The 25,673-nt window shown below is 47.1% G+C and overlaps 1 protein-coding gene across 1 annotated transcript in view; it reads left to right on the top strand.

The window, feature by feature from the left end:
• The window catches only part of LOC144094680 (uncharacterized), a 36,894-nt gene extending 22,811 nt beyond the window's left edge, over positions 1–14,083 (top strand). Inside the window, exons 2-5 of the mRNA XM_077628601.1 lie at positions 1–330; positions 2,908–3,234; positions 11,762–11,872; positions 13,683–14,083. The exon at positions 1–330 is cut by the window's left edge and continues 48 nt beyond it. Of these exons, the coding sequence (XP_077484727.1) occupies positions 1–330; positions 2,908–3,234; positions 11,762–11,847 (743 nt within the window). The 3' untranslated portion in view covers positions 11,848–11,872; positions 13,683–14,083. The remainder of the gene's footprint in view (positions 331–2,907; positions 3,235–11,761; positions 11,873–13,682) is intronic.
• Positions 14,084–25,673: the final 11,590 nt, after the last annotated feature.

Here is a 25,673-nt window from a genome sequence, read left to right as displayed (position 1 = left end):
CGTGGGTCGAGAACGGCACCGAGGACTCAGTGTTGCTGGACTGCGAGTACGCGTACACGGAGCGCGACGACTCGCAGCTGGTGGTCAAGTGGTTCCTCAACGACGACCCCAAGCCCATCTACCAGTGGATCCCCGAGCTGGACACGCGCCACGTGTCGCAGAGGCTCAAGGGGCGCCTCAACACGGACTTCACGGTCACCGGGAACCACTTTACGAAATTCCGCGCACTCAACCTTTTGCGGCCCACCACCGAGCTGAGCGGGCGCTACTCGTGTCACGTGACCTCGCATAGCAGCCAGGACCAAAGGTCGCAACTCATGACTGTTTATGGTGAGCTCGCCTTTTTTTTTGTAGCGATAGCTACATTACGGTAGCGTTTCGAGCCTTCAGAGTGGCGGTGGCAGGTGACCGTGGCGGCGCAGCCACGGGGTTGGTCACGTCGCCACGCCGTGGCTGCACCGCCACGGTCACGTGACCAGCCACGTGGTGCGGAGCAGCTGCTGCTGCCGGCGGCGCGGTGCGCCGGAGAAACCGAGCTGCAACAGCTGTGCACATGTGCCCTGTCAAGTGGGACGAAGATGAAGAAGGAACGCCCAGTGAAACGGAGCGGCGAAAAACTGACTTTGTAGTTCAACTGAGCGAGTTCCACTCGGCCAGCTGCAGCTATCGCGTCAACTCCAGGTTTAACCAGAGCTAAACCACAGCCAATGTTTTGTGCTAACTCTCCCCCCAGTCCATCTTCCATGCTGCACTATCCTACACTACGATGTACAGTGTTTAACTGTACTAATACGCAGAGTATATTTCAGAATACATGTTCCACGGTGTATACATGTTTAAAACTTAAAATTTTCGTTTTGCGGTCTCTGCATAACTTTTGTGTTCAGATTTGCCCAATACAGCAACTTATGACACAACGTGCTTATCAATATTTCAATGCTTTTTTTGTGTGTTGACACCGGCGCTGTGTTTCCGCAGCCACAACAGAGCCCCAATGCTTACTGTCACTGTCATCTAGCTTTCATGGAATATCGCCAGCATGAATTGCCCTCTAAATGAAAATAAATCATGTGGTTTATTACAGACGTCTCAAGTCCTTAACGCATGTATCATTCACTGTTGCTCCCCATAGGCTCGCAGGTAAGGAAGCTGGTGAATTAGAAGAACTACAGTCGCGATGGCTCATAAAGACAGCGTTAACTAGGCCGTACCTTGCGTGGAATAAAAATAAATAATTTCAAACACGTTGCCCCTGCGGGCATCCTACCGGATGCTGATAATATAGCAAGAAATTCTCTTTTTCAGCCACAGTTGAGCCCTGCAGCCTTTCACTGAGTCCGGACAATAATCCGGAAATTACGGTACTTTAGCTCTAAATTGAACGCTGTTGAGGTGGTCGCTTAAAATCGCATATGATCTCGCATGCTGCTTAAAAAGCTCCGAATTAAAGGTTGACAGTCAACGAAACTAGTGCCCATTCACATTCATGCTTTCGTAACATAGGCGTGACTTCTTTGCCCTCACAATCAACGATCAGCAGCTAAGACTATTAAAGTAAGCATTTTTGTCCCTCTTCGTCTAATGACCCGCAAGTTCAAGCTCCTTCCTGGTATCGTGATGACAACTGCCAGGAATCATTTCCGGCGTGTAGCTGCAGGTTGATTCCAGCTCTGCAAACTAAATAGATAGTTACCTATATATTTATATCGGCAGTGTTTTCGTCTATTTTTAGAGATAACAGGCGGTTCAAAAAGGCGCGAACAGGCTTAAGCTCGCAAAGTTGCATTAACTGGTTTTTGCGACAGCAGTGACAGGACCACAAGCACAATATCCATAAACCCTTTCTCCCGACTCACACACGTCGCTTACTCTATCTTAGTAACAGTTTTAATCTGATATTAGTATTCGTATCAGTGTGCTCCATGTTCGCATCACTTTGCACAACATATTAGGAGTGAAACCATCTTGTGATTTTGTATGAGCGAGGGCAGAAGATTCCTTCATCTGCAACTCTTTAAGAAATTTTATTCCCACAAAACTAAGTACCACTGGGTTTGCTGCCGGTTAAAAACCGGATACTCTCAGTGCATTCGATATGAACCGTAAGTCCAGGAACAGCCACTACTGATACATCATCTTTGTTGGACGAAAGGGCGTCTACACGCAAATAAATTCGCGTGGCAAGCAGTTTGACCAGACACATCGTCTTTGAACAAAAAAAAACAAAACGTAGTACATACAAAAACGTAGCACAAGAACAAAAATAAACCGTAGTTAGCCTTATCTGCGCTACAAAATCCTACATGTCGCACATTTGGTATAATGCATACTTACAAACCTAAAATGCGGGATAAATACTTAATTCCTTCGATCGTCGCACCAGCAGTTGCCTGTTGCATAAAATCGACACTTTCGCCTCTGTCTTTTCTTCCATTTTTTGCACAATCTGAACGACAATTTGGTTCCTGAAGAGTTTCTTGCTTCTGCTCTTTGCTTCTCTCTGAGCCGTTAGGGTAGAGTACGACTGATGCCTAATTTAGCCCACTACCATGAACGTACTTAAAAGTTGTCGCCAATATTATCCACAACAACGCTGTAGCCACATTTTTCAGCAGCTGGTAAAAGCATGTGGCTACTGCGAAATAAAACAAGCACTCGATTTTTTTTCCCCCATTCGCTGCCTGTGCTATCGTACACCGTAGTGTCTTGAATGCTGAACTCAAGAAACCAAGCCACTGACGGTCAATTCTTAAACGAAGAATCTTTGAAAAGTCAGCCCCGATTCCCTACGGTGGTGACCTGTATCTTCCGCTGAAATGCCAATTTACGATGCGAGAAACCTCAGCTGAGATGCAGCTGCTAGCACGGGCGATGTTTCTCTACTTCTCCTTCCCGCCCACACCGCAGCACGTCCAAAGCACTTCGTGTTCAACTTCTCGCGGGCCGCCGAGGAGTCGGCGACGACGTTCGTCTGCGAGGCGACGGGCGCCTTCCCGCTGCCCACGCTGTCGCTGTACCGGCTGGACGAGGGCTCCTCCTCGACCCCGCCGCGGCGCCACGCCCTCGCGCCCACGCAGCGGGTGACGCCCCGCCAGGACGGCTCCTACGTCACGCGCGTCACCAGCCAGGTGCTCGACGAGCAGTTCTCGCGCACGGGGCGACACCTATTCGTCTGCCTGCTTTCCATACCGGGCACCGACTTCAAGAAGCAACGCCTCATCGAGTTCTACCCCGGTGAGTACAGTGCACCTTTTTCGCGCCTGGTAACGACACCCTATACGTTATTACGCCCATATGGGAGTAAAAAGGAAGTAAGCTGTTCTCTAGCGCGAGGTTTTCAAGAGGGCAGCGTCAGTGCAGTCACGTGACAGGAGGAGTCACGTGGTGTCTCGTGGCAGATCATGTGACCTACTGACGTCATCACAATCTGCCCACCGTGGCAGGCGGCAACAGCCCCATCGGGCATCGGGCATTTCATCGACGCTTTACAGGCAATCCATTCGGCAGTGTGTGTGGCGTTTGTGAACGTAGCGATGCAAAGGAAGCTTTCTCTCCTCTCCACGGTTAACCAAAGTTTAAACCGAAGCTAATTTTTATAAAAGGCTGTGCGCTTGAGGAGAGCTTACTCTCTTTTTACTCATTTCTGTTTAGAGTGTACGCGCCGTAGTATCCTCGTACGTATTCTACGACGTCTACAACACTTTAAATTATCTATGCTGTTTAAAATCATACAGCAGTAGCATCCTCCTTCCTAAGCACTAACTTACTGGGATGGAACTTGCGAGACTAACAAAACGTTTGATTAGTGTCAGAGGGGCGAAGTATATAAAGGTGAGAGAGGAGGGCAATAATAAGAGCGAGAAGGGGATGGTTAAGAGAAGAAGCTCGAGTTAACAGTATCGTAGCAAAGATCAAATTGAAGTCAGGTGTGGAAATTCAAGCGCGCGGAACATGCTAAGAACGTTTCGACAGGATTATTTGTCGGCGTCAGGCTGGAGAGACGTCCGGGAAAAAGCAAGCCTCGAATAGAATATTGCAGCAGAACGTAACAAGTTAAGAGCAGTTTCAAAGTATGAATAATAATCAGGTGTTGTGTCGGTATGTCTGCGCTCCCCAAAGAATTCTTCAGCAGAGCAGCGCTGCCAACTCTTATGGGGTTATTTTTTCCCTTGTCTTGCTTTATTTACAAATTTATCAGTTCTGTTCTCAGCAGCGTAACCTTGTTGTAAAGTGGGCCACGATCTCGCGTCACACAAATAGGGCAGAGGCTAAGAACTACTCCGCGCAGCTCTAGCTTAAATACAGAAGATAAGAGTTAAAAATGCTCAGTACTCGCGAAAGAGAAAGTTTCGCCATTACTCGAGCACCAGAGCAGAATATTTTTCTCCTTAGCCAGAACTGAACAAGCTAGTGCAGTTAAAGTCCTGAAGACCGCAGCTCTCTTCGCTTGTTTACCAAGCACTCGTGCTCGCGCTCTCGAAGCACATGAGTGCGCCACAGATGCGCCGGGCGAACTCCAACACGCAACTCTAGCGAAACCCCACAGTTCAGCAACCCTCGCAGCCACAACGATAAAGAACAGCAGCTCCACCACTCGGACCCCCGCGAAAAGAAGAAAACAATCGTCGCTCCCACACTGCGATTCGTCATTAGCACCGCCGCCTTAAGCGCCAAGCACGCCACACAGCGTCCGCTCACAACGCCAGTGCGAATGAACAGCTGGCTCTCTGTGAAGGAGAATGTGGGAGAGAGCTTCTCCCGGTGCCAATCCTACAGAGAATCTCACTGCATCGTCGGAGATGATGGCTGCGGGGGATAATGTGTGAACAGAGAGGAGGAAGCTGTGTAGGACGTTGGAGGGTGGGGGGAGGTGGAAAGGGGGCGTCCTCGATATAACTGCTTTCAACCGCCTCAATTAATTACTCCTGGACGGGTTACGCGTTACGGCACCACTCCGCACGTCAGGGGTGGTCGAGACTGAAACCGTCGCGGCGTCTCGCGAACGGAGGGCGAGTTAGGCCTTCGCGACGTGCGGCGGAGGCGGCTTCGAGCGTGCTTGTGTGTGCGTGTATGTGTGTGTGTACGTACGCAAACACGGAGACGGAAACTTATGCGCAGCCTCGTCCGTGTACACAATGGTGCAGGCACGCTCTTACTTCGCACCCCCCCCCCCCCCCCCTCCTCGAAACGGCTGCTTCAAGAGACACGTGGGAGGAGCGGAAAATGCGATTAACACGAAGATTCATGCGCGCGCCCGCGCGCTTCACTGTGCGCCCACATTCTTCGCGCCGCAGACGCGAGCTTCTCCGAACTGAGGAGGGGAGTTCGGGAAGAGCGGGCAGTACTGTTTGAGGGAAGATGGCGCTGGAGAGACATAAAAAAATAGGGAACGAAACAAACGAGAACAGAGATTGGGAAGGAGAGGCATGGGAGGGAAGGGTGCCTCGGTTCTTCCCCTTAATTTCAGGGGCGGGTTTCCTCCTCTCGCGGGAGTTTGAGCACCGAAAAGACCATTACTGCAAGCACGAGGTTAGCGGTGGGGAAGAAGGGAACGAACTGGCAAGCTTGAGGTGGGGTGCGTCGAGCTCTGAGGGGGAGAGGGAAGAACACGACGGAGAAGAGGAGGAGGCCCAGGCCGGACAATGTGATTCGCGATTTACGTCCTCATCGCGGAGACGTGCTAGTCTCAGCGCTACTAATTGCCTAGAGATTCAGCAATTGGGCCCTCAGGGACGGCGCTGGCCTGCTTTCCAAATGGTGCGCCAGGCCCGCCGAGCTGACGGCACATTCCTTTCGCGGCACGCGCAAAAGGAGAGAAAAGCGCACTAACACGAGAATCAAGCAGGCTGGCCAGATAGAAGAGACGGGCGCGTGCGACAAATGGGAAAGAATGCGCGCCGCCGGGCCATGGCAGTGGTCTTTAAGCGGCGCTTCTCTGCCAGTGCCCTGGCGTACCTCGCTGGTGAAGTGTAGGGAATCGTTTTACTGCAAAGAGAGCTGATCAGAATGTAAAACTGGAAGGTTTTATATTGTATAATCACGGACGTAATGCAGTGTAAGACCAGGGACCCTCATAGTACTCTCTTTGTTCACTGCATGTTGGGGCTTAATACACTCGCGTTGTTTTCTGTATGCAGTTCTACGCTTGCATCTCCTGACTGTGCTGTAGCAAAACAAAACGATATGCTTTCTTTACGCTGCGGACGGCCCTATAAATTCTGCCCTATAAATGACGGCCCTATAAATTCTGTGTGAGACTCGTCTTTGCATTGACTTCTGCACGCACTACCTAGTTGAATATTTATGCTTATATATTGGTTCAAAAAAAGGCATGAAGTAAACGTAAACACACTGCACGGATGTAAGAAATATACGAGAGGTAAGACTATTAAGCGCAATAAAATGTTGAACACAAAAAAAAACTGTTTTTCGTCTCTGTAATGAGAAGCCATTACTTCCGAGACGCAGCAATTTTCGATTTTTATGCCACATTAACGCCAAGCCTTATTAAGGAAAGTTGAGGCTGTTGCAACTTTCCTACGGTGGGTCTCATTTTGAGAGCGTGTCATGTGCGCACACCTGAGTCACCATAAATTTAAGATATTACGAAAAACACATTGCGAAGGCAAAGTTCAAGATCAAGACCCCTTAATTAAGCTGGTACTAGTTCCGCCTTCGAAAATTCACGCGTAGCGGAAAATATTGATCACCTGTCAAGGAAGGAAGCGAGTTAACAGTTGCAAGAACATTGCGTAATTAAAACTTTAGCAATAGAAACGCGTCGCTTCACGGAGGAAGCCATGTTGCTACACCAGGAGGAATGAAAAAGTATTTTTCAAGGAGTAGTAAAGAAAAATAATGCTTTCCAGCCCTAATTTTTGTTGGCAGGGGCACCAACTCGACGCGCATTTTCAGTAGAGCCATAAGCAGTTTTATTAAAGGTTTCTTGTGTTTAAGGAAAGTGATAAATGAGCCCGAGAACTTCATGTGCTGTCAGTGTAAGCACTTATACTGTAACACTTACACTATAAAGCAGCCATAAGGCACTTAAACAACGTCACAGGTATTCGCACGCGTGGATCACGAAACTTCTGTCGTGAGAAAAGTTATTTTGTTTTATTTCATAATTTGCGAGGGATGAATAACCTCCAAACCATGGGCTATTTTATTTAATTCATGCTCGAGTATCCCAAAACGTTGGCTATAAAGGCCCCGTGGGATTAACCCGACGTGCCACTGCGGTCAAATGAAACTCTCCGTTCGGCATTTCCTGTTCTGACGCACGTTTCAGTAAGGCACCATTTTAATAAGGCGCCTTGCGCCTGAGCGCGCTCGTTTTAGAGTCTTTCTAAACACGATCCCTTCCGAGCAAAAATTTAGTAAATATTCAGCGCTTCGTGTGTATGTTCCTTTTCTCGTCCTGGTCCTTTTGCGTGATTCATTACGCTAAACCTCACCTCGTGAATATAACTGTCGAGGGTAGCAGCGGCTTAAAAAAACGTAAAAGTAGCGACATTAACTTCAATACACGACACTTGAGCATGGTGGCACGTTGGGCAAAAAGGAGGCGTACGCACGACTTTGTTCGGCACGTCCTGCACGAGTACACTCTCGTACTTGGGTTTCATGGCCCTTCCAAAACCACACGCAGTCGGACAACATCGCACGAGTACCCTTACTGGTTGTTCACGAAGGCGCGCCCAAACTCCGTGTCCCTGCTGTCAAGTCTTCGGCATGTTCAGTGGATTGGTTTGGTTTTGTTTATGGAAGCTTAACGTCCCAAATCGACTCAGGCTATGAGGGACGCCATAGTGAAGGGCTTCGACCATCTGGGGTTCGTACCACCTGGTCGACCACCTGGGGTTCTTTAACGTGCACTGACATCGCACAGTACACGGGCCTCTAGAATTTCGCCTCCATCGAAATTCTCTCGCCGCGGCCGTGATCGAACTCGCGTATTTCGTGTCAGCAGCCGACCGCCGCAACTACTGAGCCAACGCGGCGGATGTATAGTATAGTATAGTATAGTATAGTATAGTATAGTATAGTATAGTATAGTATAGTATAGTATAGTATAGTATAGTATAGTATAGCGTAGTATAGTATAGCGTAGTATAGTATAGTGTAGTATAGTGTAGTAAAGCATAGTATAGTATAGTATAGTATAGTATAGTATAGTATAGTATAGTATAGTACAGTATAGTATAGTATAATCGTGGATTGTCGAGCCGTTCTTACCGACAGTCACTTTTTTGTTTCCCGCCTTCCGACTTTCTCGTTAGTCTCATTGCAGAGTATGGACGAACGCGGCAATCGTTTCTGCGGCGACCGCGCACTGATTGTATACAGCTGTAGTTGTCATGCACCTCACATGTACCCACCCCCTTTGCCAAAAATACCCATGCAACGGGGTGCGCTACTCAGTCGTATTGTGGAACCCTTATGGCACTCCTACGGGCTAAAAAGTCCAGAAAGGTGAGGACAAGGGTGCTTACCTTAAGCAGAATTATTGCTTAAAGGCTGGCTTGGGTTACCCTTGCCTCACGGTTGAGAAGCAAAACGCGTTGATGGGTTACTTTAAGCAAAGACGGTACAGTCGTCAGCAAAATGAGAGGGAACAGAATTTGAGCATTCAATTAACGAATAGTCCATAATTGTGTGCGACAAGCACAGTTTTTTACTACTACAGCATTAGAAGCACGATGGGACGAAAATACGACGTCCGTCATAAAATTCGCCCATTTGCTGGAAGAAGCTGACGTCATTAGACCTGAGCATTCCCATTGGCTGGAGGGAACCTAAGTTACCAAACCGAAACTAACGTCACTTTTGGTAAACTCATCAGCGACTGTTTTTGCTATCGCACTGACAACGCGTAAGACTCAGGTGTCCCTGTTATGTTTTTTTTCTGTTTTCTGACTTTTTTCCGCTTGGCGTGCAATATCTAAAATTGATTCTCAAATTTAGTGGAGAAATAACCTGCAAATTTGCGATTTGAACCAAAGAGTTTGTTTCCTTTTATATTGCTCACAACTGTGAGTAGCTGTCGGCGTCTCCGGACGTCACGGTCTTGCGTCACATGCTTGCGTCGCACTCAAAGCCACCGCGGTAAAATGAAAATGGAAATTGGTTTTGGGGGAAAGGAAATGGCGCAGTATCTGTCCCGCATTTCGACGGACACCTGAACCACGCCATAAGGCAAGGGATAAAGAAGGGACTGAAAGAAGAAAGGGAGAAAGAGGTGCCGCATTGAAGGTGCCCTTTCATCCATTCTGAATAAAAGAAAAAAATAGCACCTAATGCCCCTGCATTCGGTTCCCGTACAGTGACCCGACTGCGGGCTGCGGCACGGGCGCCACACTTTAACACTGCTTTCGAGGTGTACCCAACAATAGAAGTTCATCGATCAAGGCGAAAAGCATAAGTCCAAAATGTTCGCCCAGACCGCGACGCGGCACCGATCCGTATAACACGTGTTCTCGATATAGGCGCCCATGTATCTACGAAGTCGGGTCACCTGAAAGCCCGTCCACCGACGCCGCGAGCGGACGGCGTGCTCGCGTATGCAGCCGAGGATGATGCATTCGAAGCATACAGCCGACTTTGGCCCGAAAGCTGTATCAATCTCGCACCGCGGCCTTCTGAAATATGCAGCGCGCTCTCGCGCGAGCATTTATAGTGAACGTTGCTTGTGCGAGAGAGAGAGAGAGCGACCAATGCGGCTTGCATTAAATACGGACGCTACGCCCGCACGCTGCTTCGCCTCCGTGCCGCTCGAAGAGGAGTAGAGTTTCGACGGAATGGCTTTTCAGTGCATTACGGATAATGACGGAGGGAGTGCGTTGGCGAGACGGAAGCGCCGCGCTAGGCCTGACGGCGAACGATCGTTCCCGTAGCTTTCCTTGTTTCCGAGTGCGATGGCGCTGGGGACCGGCATTTTTTTTACGGGAAAAAGGGAGAGGGAGGGTTTTCCCGAACAACACAGTGCGCGTCGAGGGGCCATAATTTTTGCTCGTGAATTATGGATGAAGTGATGCCAGTGCCGAAACGGAGGGTGCCCAAATGGTCGGTGGCACCGAAAACTAGGGGTTTCTCTTTTCGGACCTTCCTTACACCCCCCCCCCCCCCTTCCTTTTTATTTATTTCTTTACTATTTCCTCCGCTGGCAGATGAGCCCTAATTCATTACTTCTCCCGAGTGATTGGTGATGTTATAATGGGCGCGACAGCGCGATTCTTTTTTCGATGCGGCGGTCTGTCTGCGTTTTGGGTCGCTCCAGACTGATGGCTGGCCAATGAAGGTCTTGGAGAATGACCTCGCTAAAGTTTTAATGCTTCTGCTGCGGCCGAAAAACGGCGTCGTTCCTCGGGCGATCGTGCCCGCTCGATGTCAATTCTCCGCTAGGCGCGTTTTATTGTGTTCTTGCGCGCATAGACATTGCTTGCATCGATCGTTTTGCTTTTTTTTCTTTGTTACGGTTTCTTAAATGGATCACGAAGTCACACACACTTTCCACGTGCAGCCGCCGCGGTGGCTCACTGGTTATGGCACTCGGCTGTTGACCCGAAAGACGCGGGTTCAATCCCGGCCGTGGCGGTCGAATTTCGGTGAAAGCGAAGTTCTAGAGGCCCGTGTACTGTGCGAAGTCACTGCACGTTAAAGAACCCCAGGTGGTCGAAATTTCCGCAGCCCTTCACTACGGCGTCTCTCATAGTTTGGGTCGCTTTGGGACGTTAAATCTCCATAAAAGGTAAAACATTTGCACGCGCGCGTAGATGCATGCGGATACACGAGACTGGCACATGTTACAAAACAAGACCTAGGCTTTAAAGCTAGTTTCTACTTTGGACCACTCTTCATCAGGGTAATATCCATCGTTGTGTCTGTTTGTCGACAACACAGTCGAAGGTATTTTCTATACAAAGAGAAAGGAAAATCATAAAAGGGCAGTATATTAAATGAACTAACTTTTTCGTTAACTGAATCACCCACTCCTGTTCAAAGGTGTGTAGTTGACCATCCCTGACACCGAAATATGGTCTCCTCTTCAACCGATGCTTGAACTCAAGATCAGACCACGCATGTGAAAAAAAAATGACATTTTCCTGTCACCGGACATACACCCTGCGATTCCCGAAATTCAGTATGTACAAGTATTTATGGAAAGAACCTCGTGGCGCACCTCACAACACACCTACACCTACAACCATTCCTTAATAATATTAATAATAATAATAACAACTGGTTTTTGGGGTAAGGAAATGGCGCAGCATCTGTCTAACATATCGTTGGACACCTGAACCGTGCCGTAAAGGAAGGGACAAAGGAGGGAGTGAAAGAAGAAAGGAAGAAAGAGGTGCCGTAGTGGAAGGCTACCGAATAATTTCGACCACCTGGGTATCTTTAACGTGCACTGACATCGCACAGCACACGTGCGGCTTAGCGTTTTGCCTCCTTAAAAACGCAGTCGCCGCGGTCGGGTTCGAACCCGGAAACTCCGGATCAGTAGTCGAGCGCCCCAACCACTGAGCCACCGCGGCGGGTATTCCCTAGACTTCTAGATTCGTTTTCTTTGTGTCTTTCACCTAACTCAAATTTACCACAAATGATTTCCCCACTACAGTTTTTTGTCCTTAATAGCTGCTCAATCATGGACCATTGCAGAAAGGAAAATGATGTTTTCCCCAAGCAACAATGTTGCATTAGTCGAAGATGATCACTCCGGACACTTGCTCATTATCTCATTTGTATCTTGTTGCAGAATATTACATGGACTGCTCAGCGTGCCATAAAATAAGTTGGGCTCTTTCACTCGGCATGGTTTTACTGACCTGGGCGCTGCGGTAGAGTCAGCGGAGTGTCCCCATAAGAGGTAAGTGACTGAAGAGTTAATTGACACCGAAAGAAAACTATCGATTGGTTCAAAGCATACAAAATAATTCCAATTTATGTGACACATTCTTGGTCAACCATAGGCGCGGACAGAAGTAAATGGAGCATACTTCACTCCCGAACCATTGTTACGCATTGCCTAATAAAAGTGCGAGGTTTGGCACGGGCAGGCTAGCAGCAATCATTGCCGCGGTATTTTGTGGACATACAATGCTTCTTTATTTCTGGCAAAACAGTCTTGATTTTCCCCAGAACGAACAGCTTGTTTCGTTTCTTTATGAAAGCAGCTGAACTCGTCTACCGAAAGATCCTCTCAAGTTGAACCACCACTTATCGTTCCAGGACAAGTTTGTGCGAATTGTAGCGCACCATTCTCAGTTATTATTTTAGAAATATGAAACACCTTAACAGACGCATTCTTTGTTACCACATTCGTCTACAGCAGCAAGTAGCGTTGAGTTCTCATTCAAACTAGAAAATATATAATTTACACTTCCGCTTCCTGCTTCGGCCTATTCCACTTGTGTATGTGGGGTCGCAGTTTCTAATAATGTCATCCACATCTTCCTGTTCAGAGCTGCAGCCAAGTTACCCTTAGTTATTACTAATATGGGCTGCTAGATTAAAACTTCAATACGACATTCCTCAAGATGAATACATCCAGCACTACTATGCTATACTATAATTTACTATACTATAATATACTATACTATACTATACTATACTATACTATACTATACTATACTATACTATACTGTACTGTACTGTACTATACTATACTATACTATACTATACTATACTATACTATACTATACTATACTATACTATACTATACTATACTATACTATACCTGTTAATTCAAGGACTAACGTATGGGACGGAAACTTGGGCATGAAAAAATGTGTAGAATTTAAGTTGAGGACCACGCAGCGAGCTATGGTAAGGAAGATTGTGGATATAAGGTGAGAGACAGGAAAAGAGCAGGGTGGATTATGGAGCCAGGATTAGGGAGTCCTAGCGGAATGCAGGAAGGGCATGTGATGCGAAGGCAAGGTAAGCGGTGGTCGCTAAGGGTAACGGAGTTGAATCCAAGAAAAGGTGACCGTAGCAAGGGCGCGGCAGATAGTCAGGTGGGCGGATAAGATTAGTAATTTTGAGAGAAGAGGTCGGTCGCACCTGGCGATGGACCGAACTAATTGGAGATCAAAGGGAGAGACATTTATCTAGTCGTGGATGTAGCTGAGTTGATCATTATCATCACGATGGTTGCTAGTGAGAGTCGGCAAAAGGACTAAGCAATAGAATGGAGGTAGCCAAAAGCAAGGCTGTCTAAAAACAACGAATGCTAAAGTATTTCAAGTCGGTATGTTTGTCTAACTTATGTTAGAAGGGGCATATAAAAAGATGGAAAAATAAAAGCGCCCTTCCCGAATGGTTGTCTAACATTAGGAGCCACTACGGCAGGCCCGTTCACAACCTTTTATTTTGATTAAGCTTTCTCTATCATTATTTTCAGAGCGCGCCTTAAAACTGGAACAAAGCCAACCATGTGTAGAAATCTAGCGTTCTTCTAACAAATAAAATCTGTTTCGTCTACAGTCAGCCACTGAATTTGATCTTTTCTGTCTTAACATAAGAATTTACAGATCCTGCAAATTTTGATAACTAAGATAAAACTTAGCATTTTGTATTAGGTACATCAAATCCTGATGCTCGATTGAGTGCCGTACTATGTGCGCTTACGTAAACGCCGCTGACATTTTCGCATAAATGCAATTTTTGTATCGCAGCTTCCGGGCATCAGCCGCCAAGACCAAGTCAAGCCCATTGTCGAGGGCTTCAGTGCAAGGAACGAGACAAGCGAGACAATGTAAATAAGTTCTGCGTGGACACAGACACCTAGGGCGAAGTTTTCTGAGCGAGGGATTTGCACACTAGGTATCCTGTCTCCTGACGTCACCTGTCGTGTCAGCTTGCGGCCAGTACCTTTGCAAGAGGCAACATTCTCTGAAGAAACACTGCAGTCCCTCTTACCTCTGTTTCTCTTATCGGCCTTTGCTTATATGAAATGTTGCGTGGAGTATCCGCTCATAAAGTAATGACGCGGTCCTGTAAATATACTAGCGCGTTGTTAAGAGAGAGAGAAAAAAAGAGTTATGCACAGGTGAAAATAAAGAAAGATGGTATTTATGAATGAGTGGCTGGCTTTTTAAACGTTACTTTTAATTTTTGTTTCAGGATTGGCCACTGCGGTTTCAATGCGCAACTGGCTTTGACGCTCCAAACATGACAGTGCTGTGCTGTTTATTATTACTGTCGCAAGTAATTATTGAACTTAGTGTAACAGTGGTGATGTGCACCAGTATGGTAACACATATTACCGACAAAGCAGGATGACACCATTATTTATCTTTAGTTCACCATTGCTGGTTCCAACTCAAAATGAGATTACATTGTGGATTTGATATAAACCACCCGGTTTCTCTGCGCGTTACGCCTCCTTGGGTTCAATTATATCTAAATTTATCTTAGTTATCCTTAAATAATTTTAAAATTATTTCCTCTTCTCCATTTTGCTCTTTTTCGTACGTAAGAATTTTCACTCTGTGCTTCGTCTTCATTTTTTTTTTAGCCGTAAACCTCACGTGAGAAGACTACGCAAGACATCTGCTCGGACGCAACGTGTAGTGTGGAGTGTGACATAGTCCGGAAACAAGCGCAATAATTTTCACGTGCCTCTTGTGTGGAAGGCATAGCACTAAAGGCAATAAGGTTGTTACTACTATTCTTCCTATGACCACATCTCTGACGCAGCACGGGTGTTTTAATTTCAGCACTGCTGAAGCCCTGCCCCCGCTTTAAAGTTTAACCAAAATATTTCAGCATATTGCTTCATGGTTGTAGTATCTAACGCTATTAATGAGAGTAACTCACAAATTCCGGCTTGAACAACGTCACATATGCTTATCAGTAACATTTGCGTAGGCTAGAGTATTCGTTGCTTTTTCTGCACTAAAGGTACCGGTGCATCAACATTGACGTACCCCGGGATCTGGGTCTGCCGGCAGCTCGAGCTCAGCCGAGAACAACCAGGGGACTTACTGCGTTGTTATTTTTCCAGGCTTCTTTCAGCTTTTTCACCGACATTCAAAAAACGACCGCTTCGAGTATGAAGTCATAGCGTGTATTCTTATTGGTCAGCATCATCCGGTTCTCGCTGAGGCCTCACCGACGAGAATCTACGAGATATTTACACCGCGAAACTGCGAAGTGGAAGCTCCCAAATACCCAGAACAAACTCGACTTAAAAAAGCTCATTGACGTGCCGAGCACAGCCACATCGTTCGCGCTACCCGAACACATTCTGCTACTCGATACAGCTTCCATCCGCGAACCACCACTGGGATAGACGCACGTGTTTGCACATCCCGCGAACGTCGTCTAGTCGACGTCGATAACACGGGACTTCATCGATTCCGCCCTCCCCTCGATGCAACATCACACCGCAAGGACCGTCGCTCCAGACGGCCAAGTCTCCGGTGAATAATGAATTTCCTGCCGAAAGCGGCAGCGGGTCATTTCCGCGCACTGCAGCGCTCCGACGCTCGGTCCTGGAAGATCGGGGCATTAGCTCGCCTCGGCATATAATAAACCTAATAGCCGCCCGTTAGCCCTAAACAAAACGCCGCGCAAGAGATAAATTTCCGCAGCGTGGAGCGATTTCTTTGATCCGCGGGCCGTTAGGACGCTCCGGGAAGGCATAACCACGTTAATATCGCGCGAGATGAGCTTCGGCGAGATAGCTCGGGCTGCTGCTGCTGCTGCTGCAGCGTCTTCTCGCTTTCCTTGCGTCTCCTCCCCCTCACCGCCCCCTCTCCCCCTCTCCTCCGACCCATCGCTGCGAATATGGCGTAACGACTCGGAGTAAGTCATTCCTGGCGGCCGCCTTTGTTTCTTGCCTTTAGCCGGGGTCGATACGGGGCATCCCCGAGGCGTATAGGCTTCGGCGCGCGTTCGCGCGAGCTGCCCCCCCCCCTCGCGCACCAAATGGCCCCTGCGTCGCCGCCTTGAGGGGAAATGGGCCGCCCTGCGAGCGCCGTCACCCTCCAAGGAGAGCGAGCAGCCGCAAGCCGGAGCTCCCCGGCTCTCCCATTTATGACAGCGCGCTGCCGCTGCTACCAGACCCTTCCAGACTCCCTCGTTCCCTTCTAAACTCGCTTTCCCCTTTCCGGGGCTCTCCCGTGTTCACTCTTACGGGAATTGGTTCCAAGAAAGAGGCCCATTCCATGCTTTGGACACGCCGCTGTTTCTCGAGGCTGGGGATGTATCGAGGTCGTTACTCTTTAGCCTATTTGTATGGCAATTTTGAAAAGAAAAAAAAAATTCCATTCATACAGAATGAAGGCGGGGACAGTTCTCTGCTAAGGTTGTCGAAGGTACATTATCCTCACGCTGCGGCGAGAAGGTGGTTGATATGCAAAATGGCAATTTTATACGTCGTAGAGCACCGCGTTAAGAAGTTCGTTTTACTATATGGTTGTTGTACAAATATGCAGTCGGTATGTTTAAGTTCGATGACTGACACGTTCTAGATCACGTTGCACGACACATCAATAGAAACTGATCCCAGTTTTCAACTGACATTTCTTGGTCACTGTTTACAGAAACGACGAATATATTTTGCCGTAGTGACACGAGCATTATTAGTAAATTAGCTGTCCATGTTCTATTGTTTTTTATGATGTTGCGGGAAATGCTGACTTTGCAACAATTTTCTCCTCATTGATGTAAAAAAACACTTCTTCAAGCTTACTGATCTTTGAAAATTCTACTGGGCCGGCTGTCTTACGTTAAAGCCACCATAAGTACCTACCTTTTTTTTTTGATGGAATAATAATGTTAACTTTCAAAAACTTACTTCCAAAAAGCAGACCTGCATGAACCTGAACATTACAAAGATTATTACGACTTTATTCAAGCACGCATGTCTTCACGCCTGTATTACTTCCTAATTAGGAATGTGCAAAAAGAATGACACAGCTTCTTTCCCCTTGACAGTTGCTCTATATAAAAGAAACTGAAGGAGGCAGCGTTTGCCCAACTTGAGTGAAAACATTCCATCTCAAACTACGTCGGATGGCATTTGTTTAACACTACACAAGAATACATCTCCAAGCACATCAAGAAAAAAAAACGAGTCACTTCTCTGAGTTTATTTTTTTTTTGTCGAAGAAATGCACCCACTCGCACACTTCCTTCAACATCGCTATTTCTTCTTATTCTTAGAGGAAGTGTGCATGAAGCAGAAACAGAAAAAGCCAAAAGGAATACTCCTCATGGCTCTGTGAGGCGGACCAAAGCAAAAATTAAAGTAAATCTGAGCTTTTACCTAAACAAAAATCCCGACGAGAGGAAAAAAAGAAAGGGGGGGGGGGGGGGAGGGAATGGCGTGCAGATCTTTTCATTCAGTGCTTCCTGGGTGACAATGAAGAAGCAGTTTACTGCGCTCTGCTCATTTTCTCAATTCGGCACGTGCCTAAAGCTAAGAAACGAGGTCGTTATATCTCCCGCATAAAACGTCCTTCAAGGGGGGATTAGAACATTCGTCTCTAAAAACTTCTCTCGGTGGCCCAATGTTTCGCAACAGCGCTAGAAATAAGTTGGCTGCGGGAATACGCCTTCCTCGTCATTGTCCCACGTAAAAAAGAGAACGAATTGCGCTAGTATGAAAATACGGCCATTCCTTAAAATCTTTCATACAACAAAATTTTTAAAAAAATTTGCGATGCCGCAAAGTGTATGAAGCGACGGAAACGTTTGCATGCATTCATACAAATCAAACAAACCAGGGCTGAATGAATAAGCGTAATAAAGGCAGCGCACATTTTCGAGATGAATAAGGACAAAAAGGGAGTGGTTTTTCCCAGGGAAAGAAAAAAAGATAGCGCGAAGGAAGCTGTGATGAAGAACGCGCGATATGGTTCTGTAAGAGCCGGGTCCTAGATTTGAATCGTTTCGTCGGCCGCGAGGAAAGCCGATGAAATCAGCTTTGGAGAGACAGATCTGGAGACATTTCGTTTCTACGACGTCCGCGTTTCTGGCTCAGCGATTCCCGCCGGGGTAATTTCGTGAAGAGCTGCTGAGTGAGGTGCGGCTGCGCGTCCCTCTTCATTCGAACAAAGCTGTGCGGAATAGAGGGAATATATGTGTGGTTGATAAAAGAAAAACGTATCACCTAACTTCACCATTTCGAGAGTACGCTTCCTAGAGGGTGTAAGGACTACATTTTTCTCAGACTCCTGGGCGTCTTCAGCTTTTAAGGACTAAAGCAACGTGACAGACCAGAGCGGGCGTACTGCACCTGCTCGGCACTCTAAGCAGAAAGGAGCGGAAAAGGAGTAAGCGCAGTCCTCTGTCGCACTCCCTTTTATAAAAGGAAGTGCTCTAGAGGACATCTCACTCCCTTTTAACTCCCATATAAGAGTATTCGTCCTCAGAGTGTGCGAACCATTGATGACGTGCATTTGCTATGGAGATGCAATCTACCTGCAATGCGAGGACACTTTGCAAGTGCAACTCTTACACCATAGTCAAGAAGTCTCTTACAAAACTGAACGTCTCCATTTTGTTTCATAACATAGGGGTACTTTAATGATTTTGTCGCGGGAGAGACATACACAGTGGGACTCTTGGAAGAAGGGCAACAGTGTAGTCAGTGGCATAAAAGGGACGGAACATTACTGGCATGTTAATCTATTAGGTCTGTTCTTTGCCTTTTATCGCATAGCTTCTGGAATGATAGCAGGCACCAATATGTTAGCAACAGGATCCGAAATTCACACGACGAATAGTATTTCCAGGCCAGGCTGCCCAACAAATCACAGCTTTTTCGGATATGTAAGAATTTACAAAAAAAAAGAATCAACCAAGGGGTGTTTCGTTGATTTTTAGCTATTACAGAAAAACCAGCACCCTATTACAAATTGCAGCACAAACGGAATATGTGCGGCTCTCCGCATAACAAAGAAGTTTAAGTTGATGGTCAAGTCCGCTAATTATGGCTTCAGCAGTTTGACGAGCAGCTTAAAAGAACTTAGCCTTGTAGATATTTGTTCCTCGTGGGGTAGTAAATCAGTATAATCCGAAGCCCAGTAGTAAAAATGATTTTCAGCGCGTGACTCGGGTGTGGGTGGTTTCTTGTTTCCTATTTGCTCCACTCTGTGTCGTATCATTTCCAAGGAGCGTGTATGCATCCACATGGCAGAAAAATAACGTAACTGATTTTATTAGGCATCTGATCTTCCTAGCCGTTGAAAAAGGTTTTCTGCCAGTTTATTCACTGACCTGAACCCTCACGCACGAATAAAGTTACCAAAGACAAGGAGTACTCGCACACTAAAGAAAAAAATGGGAGCCGAAGTAATCGAAGCACGCAGCACTTCTGCAATTTCACAATGCCAGATGAAATGTTGTCTGTATTCCCTACGTGTGGTTTTGTTTTTCTTGCATTTATTTTATCTTAATTCAGGACTGCCGACCCCTCACTGTTAACACACGTTGCAGTCTAACGGTTTTTGCAAGGCTTTCAATCTAATCTAGCTCCATTCCCGAAAACTCCTGGTGATGCTGTTCTTTAGCTCCACGTTGAGCATTAATCAAATTAATTTTTACTGTCTACCATGAGCTAAACTGGAAATTTTCTGAGCAGTAAATTGCTTCAAATTGCCGAGGACGTCTCTACCAGTGAGCGAAATGGTCCGACGGGCAATTGTCTTCCAGCGTTCGCACTTCACACCGTAAAGATTCGCGGTCCATTTGTTAACAAGGTGATAAATCACAATGGTCGTTTGGCTTCCACGCATGACAGACCTTTACGTCAAATAACAGGAGTCTACATCGCACAGACAGAGGTAGACACAGAAATAAGAAAATGTTGGATTATTAACTAAACAAGGTGGGCACTGAAGGAAGCAAGCAGTACGCTCAGCTCATTCGTTTTCGTAAAGTATTTAGCGATGAAATGACGAATTGCGTGGTTGCTTGAGCTGATTTCCTTTGACGTGAGTTGCGCACTGCGGCAAGTGTCTTGCTTGGGGACCATGAACGTGACACATTTTTTTCTTGATGCCAGTCTGACGTTTACAGAGGCTGATTAAGGTAAGTTTTTACCTATATATATTCGGTATCACTAATGCAGGACTTTATACAATTTCGATAGACTTCTTATGGAATCTGTTGCCTTTATATAGATGTTTCCTTTTGTCTATTCACAGTCTACAGACGGCCTATAGACAAAACTTCACTAAAAGAGTAAGGCCACACATTCATACATTGGCTGCTGACAGTCTATAGACTAATGTGTACTAAATGTGCGTGACCATGAATCTATAGGTTGTGTGTAGATTGTCTATAGACTTTATTGAACAATCTTATAGGCAGTCTATAGACTGCATAGACTGCCTAGAGAAACGTTTGAAAGGACGTAGCACGCCAGTCGCAAGAAATAGGAAATTTTTCTCAAGCATTGCATGTAACCTGGAATAAAAAGTGCAGCCGGTGGTTTAGTGCGGGAATACGACGAACCACCTGTCATCAGTGCGCCAAGACTACACGGCTTTTCTAAGAATAGCGTGGCCAGTAAAAGTTTGACACAGGGTGCACTTTTGAATACGTAAGTGCACTCTGAAAGTGCACCGGTGCCTGCTTTCAAGTAACACTAAAAGCAGACACAAGGAAGGCAGCAGCTTCCCAACGCACTGCAATTTCACAACTCTATGTAGTGCCATGTCGTACATTATTTGTGAACGAAAGCCTCTATATCTCCGTGGAAATGTACTCGTCAGCAACATTGAGGGAAAAAAGGAGAAGAAAACCAGATGAAAAGGTTGCCCACAGCGAACCCGACAAAAGGCAGGAACTCGGAAAGCATCCGCAGAGCGTTACGCCGCGGCAAGGAAGAGACCGCAAGGCGATATATTTCAGCCGTAAATCAGGAGGACCCCCTATCGCAAAGATGGCCGCGCCTCGCTTTCCAGCGCACGCGGGCGGTCAAGAAGGAAAAGGCGGGAAAAAAAAAGAAGGGGAGCGACAGCGGCAAGGCGCACCGCGCTACGCTATATACGTACGGCGCGAATGACAATCCGCTCCACGCTTGGCGCGGCCGTTAAACATGGGGGACACGTCGGCCACTGTTCCATAAAAACATTATTCTTCTTCGGGCGACCAGCGCCGGTGCCGCCTCAGCGCAGCTCTTCAACGTCAGAGGTGCGCGGTGGTACGACCGGAGAAAGCCTCGCAGTGCCAGCGCGCACCGGTCGCGAGGAGGAGAGGAGAGCGCGGGAAAGGAAAGGAGAGAGGGGGAAAGAGAGAAAAGAAAGAGAAGCGAGACACGTGGTGATAAATAGAAATAAAGAAAAGAAGAAGCGAGGAAAGGCTGGAAATAGCCACCGCGACTGGCCCGGAATTGTACTACGTCCGCCTTTCTGTCCAAGAGGATTCCCCCGAGACGCGGTTTGGAATGACATCAAGACTGCCGCCGCGGACCACCACGACCGCCAGGCACGAACCGGCAGCAGACGACGACGAATAGCGAAGCGAGCGCGAACTGCCGCTTTCTGAAGATTTGTTTTCCTTCCAGCACTCCCCCCACCCCCTTCCTCCCAACCAACCTTTACCCTCAGCTCCTGGTCTCTTGTCCAACGTCCCCACTGGTCCTGCCTCTCCCTCTCTCTTTCTCTCTATTCCTCCTCACCCTCGCCTTCGCTCAGTCACTCTCCGCAGCGTTTCGCACCTTTTTGTCATTCCCGCTTGCTTCATTCCTGTTTCTGGCGTTGTCTCTCACATCTTCTTCCTTCACTGGCTCGTCTTCCAGTATCACGTTTCTTTTTCGTTTTTTTTTTTTAAGACTGTCGGCTCCCTCTAGCCGCTCCTACTTTGTTTCCACGCATAAGCCTTTTTCCAAGAGCTTGGATTCTGCACATGCCGAGTCGTCTAGATAGGCGAGAAGACGTGAAAACAAGCAAAAAGTAACAAAAGAGAAACTAAACAAAAGACGCGGAGAACCGGAGAGTGAAAGCAAAGCGCGCAAAAAAGGGAGGGAGAGAGTAAGAGGGTAGTGGAAACGGCGGGCGACAAAGGGATTATGCCTTTTCGGGTGCCGTTGCTGTTTGCATCTCTTATTTACGACGCCGGCAGGCAGAAAGCAGCAGCCTGAGAAATCGGGACATGCTTTCTGGTGTGTCTCGAGAAAGCATCGCGTTCGTCTGCTGCCGGCAACCGTTATCGCACCGCCGGGCAGATCCCACGCGTCTACATGGACGCGACACCGCCGCACCCCAACGCCCACGGGCCGGTGTGCTTTCGCTTGCCTCCTTACTTTTTTTTTTTCTTCCCGCGACGTTTCGTCTTTCGCGCATGCCTTGCATACATGCACGCAGAAGAAAGTTTTCGTGTGTCTTATGCAACCATTTACAGCGGGGCTATTTGCAGTGTGGCGTTAGAAATAGAAGACGCTCTAAGAGAAACGCTCTCAAAAAATATATTCATGCCGCATCTGCATAAATGTTTGCATTCATCCCCTTTGGTGCTTTTCGTACTGTCTCGGACGGGAGTGACGCAGGCAGGTATTTTTTATACTTAGTGCTGCCCGCTGAAGAGAGCGACACGTTCACAGAGTAGCCGTGCGCTGAGCGAAGCTCGGAGTTCAGACTGAATGCGTTACAAAAGGACGGTTGCGAAACAGAGCAGACATCCGTAATAAAGCTCCAAGTGCCCGAAAAACAACGCTTATTTCGAGGTGTAAGCGCTTTAGGGGTAAAATGCAAGCGCCGCGTTTCTGCGAGCGCCAGGTAGTTGCCTTCAGTTTTCTTTTTTTCTTTTTCTTTGATTCCTTGTCTTTATTCCTTGGGCGTTTTGAAACTTCATACTCCCAGCCCACTTGTGCCCATTTTTGCTCCTTCGATTTGCGCTCTGTGTATTCGTCCTGCGTCATTATGTACAAGTTTAGCGGCAGATGACCTGCTACGCTGCTTCTAATGTGGCTCCTTTAAAAGACAACAAAGGTAGTGGTTTCGAAACCGCGGATCCGTATGTTGCGAGGTTTTTTTGTTTTGTTTTCGCACCAAGAAACAAAATTCCTTCATGGTCTCGCCGTATCCACATATATAAAGCTGCTTTGTCAGGGTTTTCTGTAAGGTACCACGTATCTTTAGGCATTTAGGAAGGGAAAAAACCAGGCGACAAGCACCTGACAAACCTTTTCCAGCTGTCGTCATTTTCATGAAGAGAATTCTGCGAGCACTTCTGCTGAGGTTGATTGGATTGCTTGGAAGACTTATTTTCTTGCCATAAGAACACATGTATTACTCCTTGATGAAAACGTACTACTCTGTCTCTCGTCTATTTGTTTTCGCCTCTTCACTCTTTACTCCTTGCTGGATTCGTTTGTAGCTCTGAAACTTTTGCGTGTCCTTTGTGTGTTAAGCAGTTCCCCCATGTGTAGAAGCTGGTGTCTGCGGAGCATCATTGCAGCTTTTTGTTTCATCCGAATGTGTAGAGTGCTGAGCTAGAGACCACTTCCAAGTGCGGCACCGTTTACCGCAGAATCACGGGCATTTTAAACGCGACACTATGGCTGCTGGGGAATGTAGATCCTATTTAACAAGTTTTTTTCCTTTCGCTGAGCAACGACGCAGCACGAACGGAACAACGGACGACAGAGACGAATATGAAAGTGGTGTATACGAAGAGGAAGGGGGGGGGGGGGGGGTGTTGAGACGGGCGAGGCAGCTCTCATAACGCTATGCTGACGGATATGCTGACTGCAAGGGGAGCAGACCCCCAGACTCGTTGCTACTGCAGTTCCTCGAGAGGCCTCAAGACATCGCCTGGAGTGCAGAACGCAATCACAGATGTTGCAGGTTATGTACCGTAAAGCGCATTCTTGGCTATCCCAAGAGACTAAGCCTCCCATCACAGTTTTGGGCATAAATGCTGTCGTATTGCCAGGAAATATCAACTCAAACCATCTGGGCAGAACATTTCAGATGGTCGACAGGCGGCGAGTGTGCCCTGTATACGCTGTTATAGATAAGTCATTAGAATAAAGGATTAGGAGCTATATATCAGCGTCTTTACTAACCGTTACTTATCAATTAGCACATTTCTACGACAGTAAGATATGAATAACTAGAACCACGTTCATTCGCATTAAATCGGCTTCATCTTCAGCACTTGATTTTAGCAAAAATGAGACGCGACTGGCTGTCTTGTGCTGCAGTATCGTTACCAGCCGACTGTTTTTTCCTCGCGGCATATTAAAATAGTTCTAGAGAGAGGAAGAAAATAACAAGGGAAAGAAATTCGCGGAGGTTGACCAGAAGAGAATTCAGATGGAGGCGATAAATTTTTGTATTAGATAACCACTCTTACAGCCCCTCATTTGTGAATAAGATTTTTAAAAATGCGTCGCACATATTGGACCCACTGCTTCCCCTTTTCATCTCCAGTGTTGTGTGACTTTCACACATGATATCATACTCGAAAGTTTGGGGAATGTTTTTTAACAGCTTAGACGGGGATTATTCAATGCGGGAACTATACAGCTCAAATATTTGAGCTATAAAGAGGCCCCGCAATTACAAACGTGCAGGCAATGCTACACATCACCCCAAGAACTTATTACAGCCGACACCCGAGACGAAACCAAGTATGCACTGAATTTCTCAAGCATTGCAGTCACGAAAATTCAAACCAAATTCTGTGCACCTCCTGCGGAAAGTTTCCACAAGTGATCAAACGAAAGCGCCAACTATGAGCTTCTAAGCATACTGCAAGTTCGGCGAAGCCGCGAGTTTTTTCTTAGAAGGACACAACTAGCTTGACAGTATCTTAACTACCGGGTTTCAGGCCAATTAGAGTCATCGATTTTCAAGCATGGTGTCTACAGTGGGTTTCGCAACCCCTGGTGCTCGCGCAACGAGCTACTCGCTTGCAGACGGCCAAGTAAGATGCCGGCCAAGTTACAGCTTTCGGAGATAATAAACTTCGTCGAATCCTTTCTCAACAGACGCCCTAATGAGCTTTATTCTGTGCTTAGTCCTCTCCCGAAAGTAGCTGGTATTTATATGCTGGGAATTTGATGCATAGGGGTCTTACAAAAAAAGATAAACAGAAATCGTACACACGTGGCGCCACCCTGATTGTCTTTGCGTAAGGTGGAACGAGCACATAAAACAAGAGATATCGTACCTGTCTTGAGGCCTATGTAGGAAAGCATATTACGGTCCCCTCTCGGACCATAAGATTTGAATTACATGATCGTCGTAGTGACTGCCAGCACTGATTTTACAAGCTGCGCAGCCGCATCAATCAGCACACCCTCGTCGCGGTGCTTGCCTTACGGAAAAATCTCATCATAAAAACGACAAGACCATCACCGACAAACACGCCACCGATAAAGGGCTCCGTAAGTGGCAGACACAGGCCTGAAGAAGGATGGACAGCTGGCTGAGTTGGTATGTAGTTCATTGTGGGTGGTAGAGCGCTAAAACAGACGAAAGACAAAGTAGGTGACACGGACGACAAGGACACGGACACACGGACACACGGACACATGGACACATGGACACACGGACACACGGACACGGACAAAGACAGGGACGAGCCCTGACTCGCAACTAATTTCTGATTGGATGTTTTTCTCAATAAAACAATTATGAGTCAGCGCCCATCCGTGTCGTCTCCTACTTGGTCTTTCGTCTGTTGCGCGCTGTTCCACCCAC

Source organism: Amblyomma americanum, chromosome 6 (genome assembly GCF_052857255.1).
Source record: "Amblyomma americanum isolate KBUSLIRL-KWMA chromosome 6, ASM5285725v1, whole genome shotgun sequence".
NCBI lineage: Eukaryota > Metazoa > Arthropoda > Arachnida > Ixodida > Ixodidae > Amblyomma > Amblyomma americanum.
Note: the sequence above shows the minus strand (reverse complement) of the source record. Positions and strands in the feature narration are given on the sequence as shown.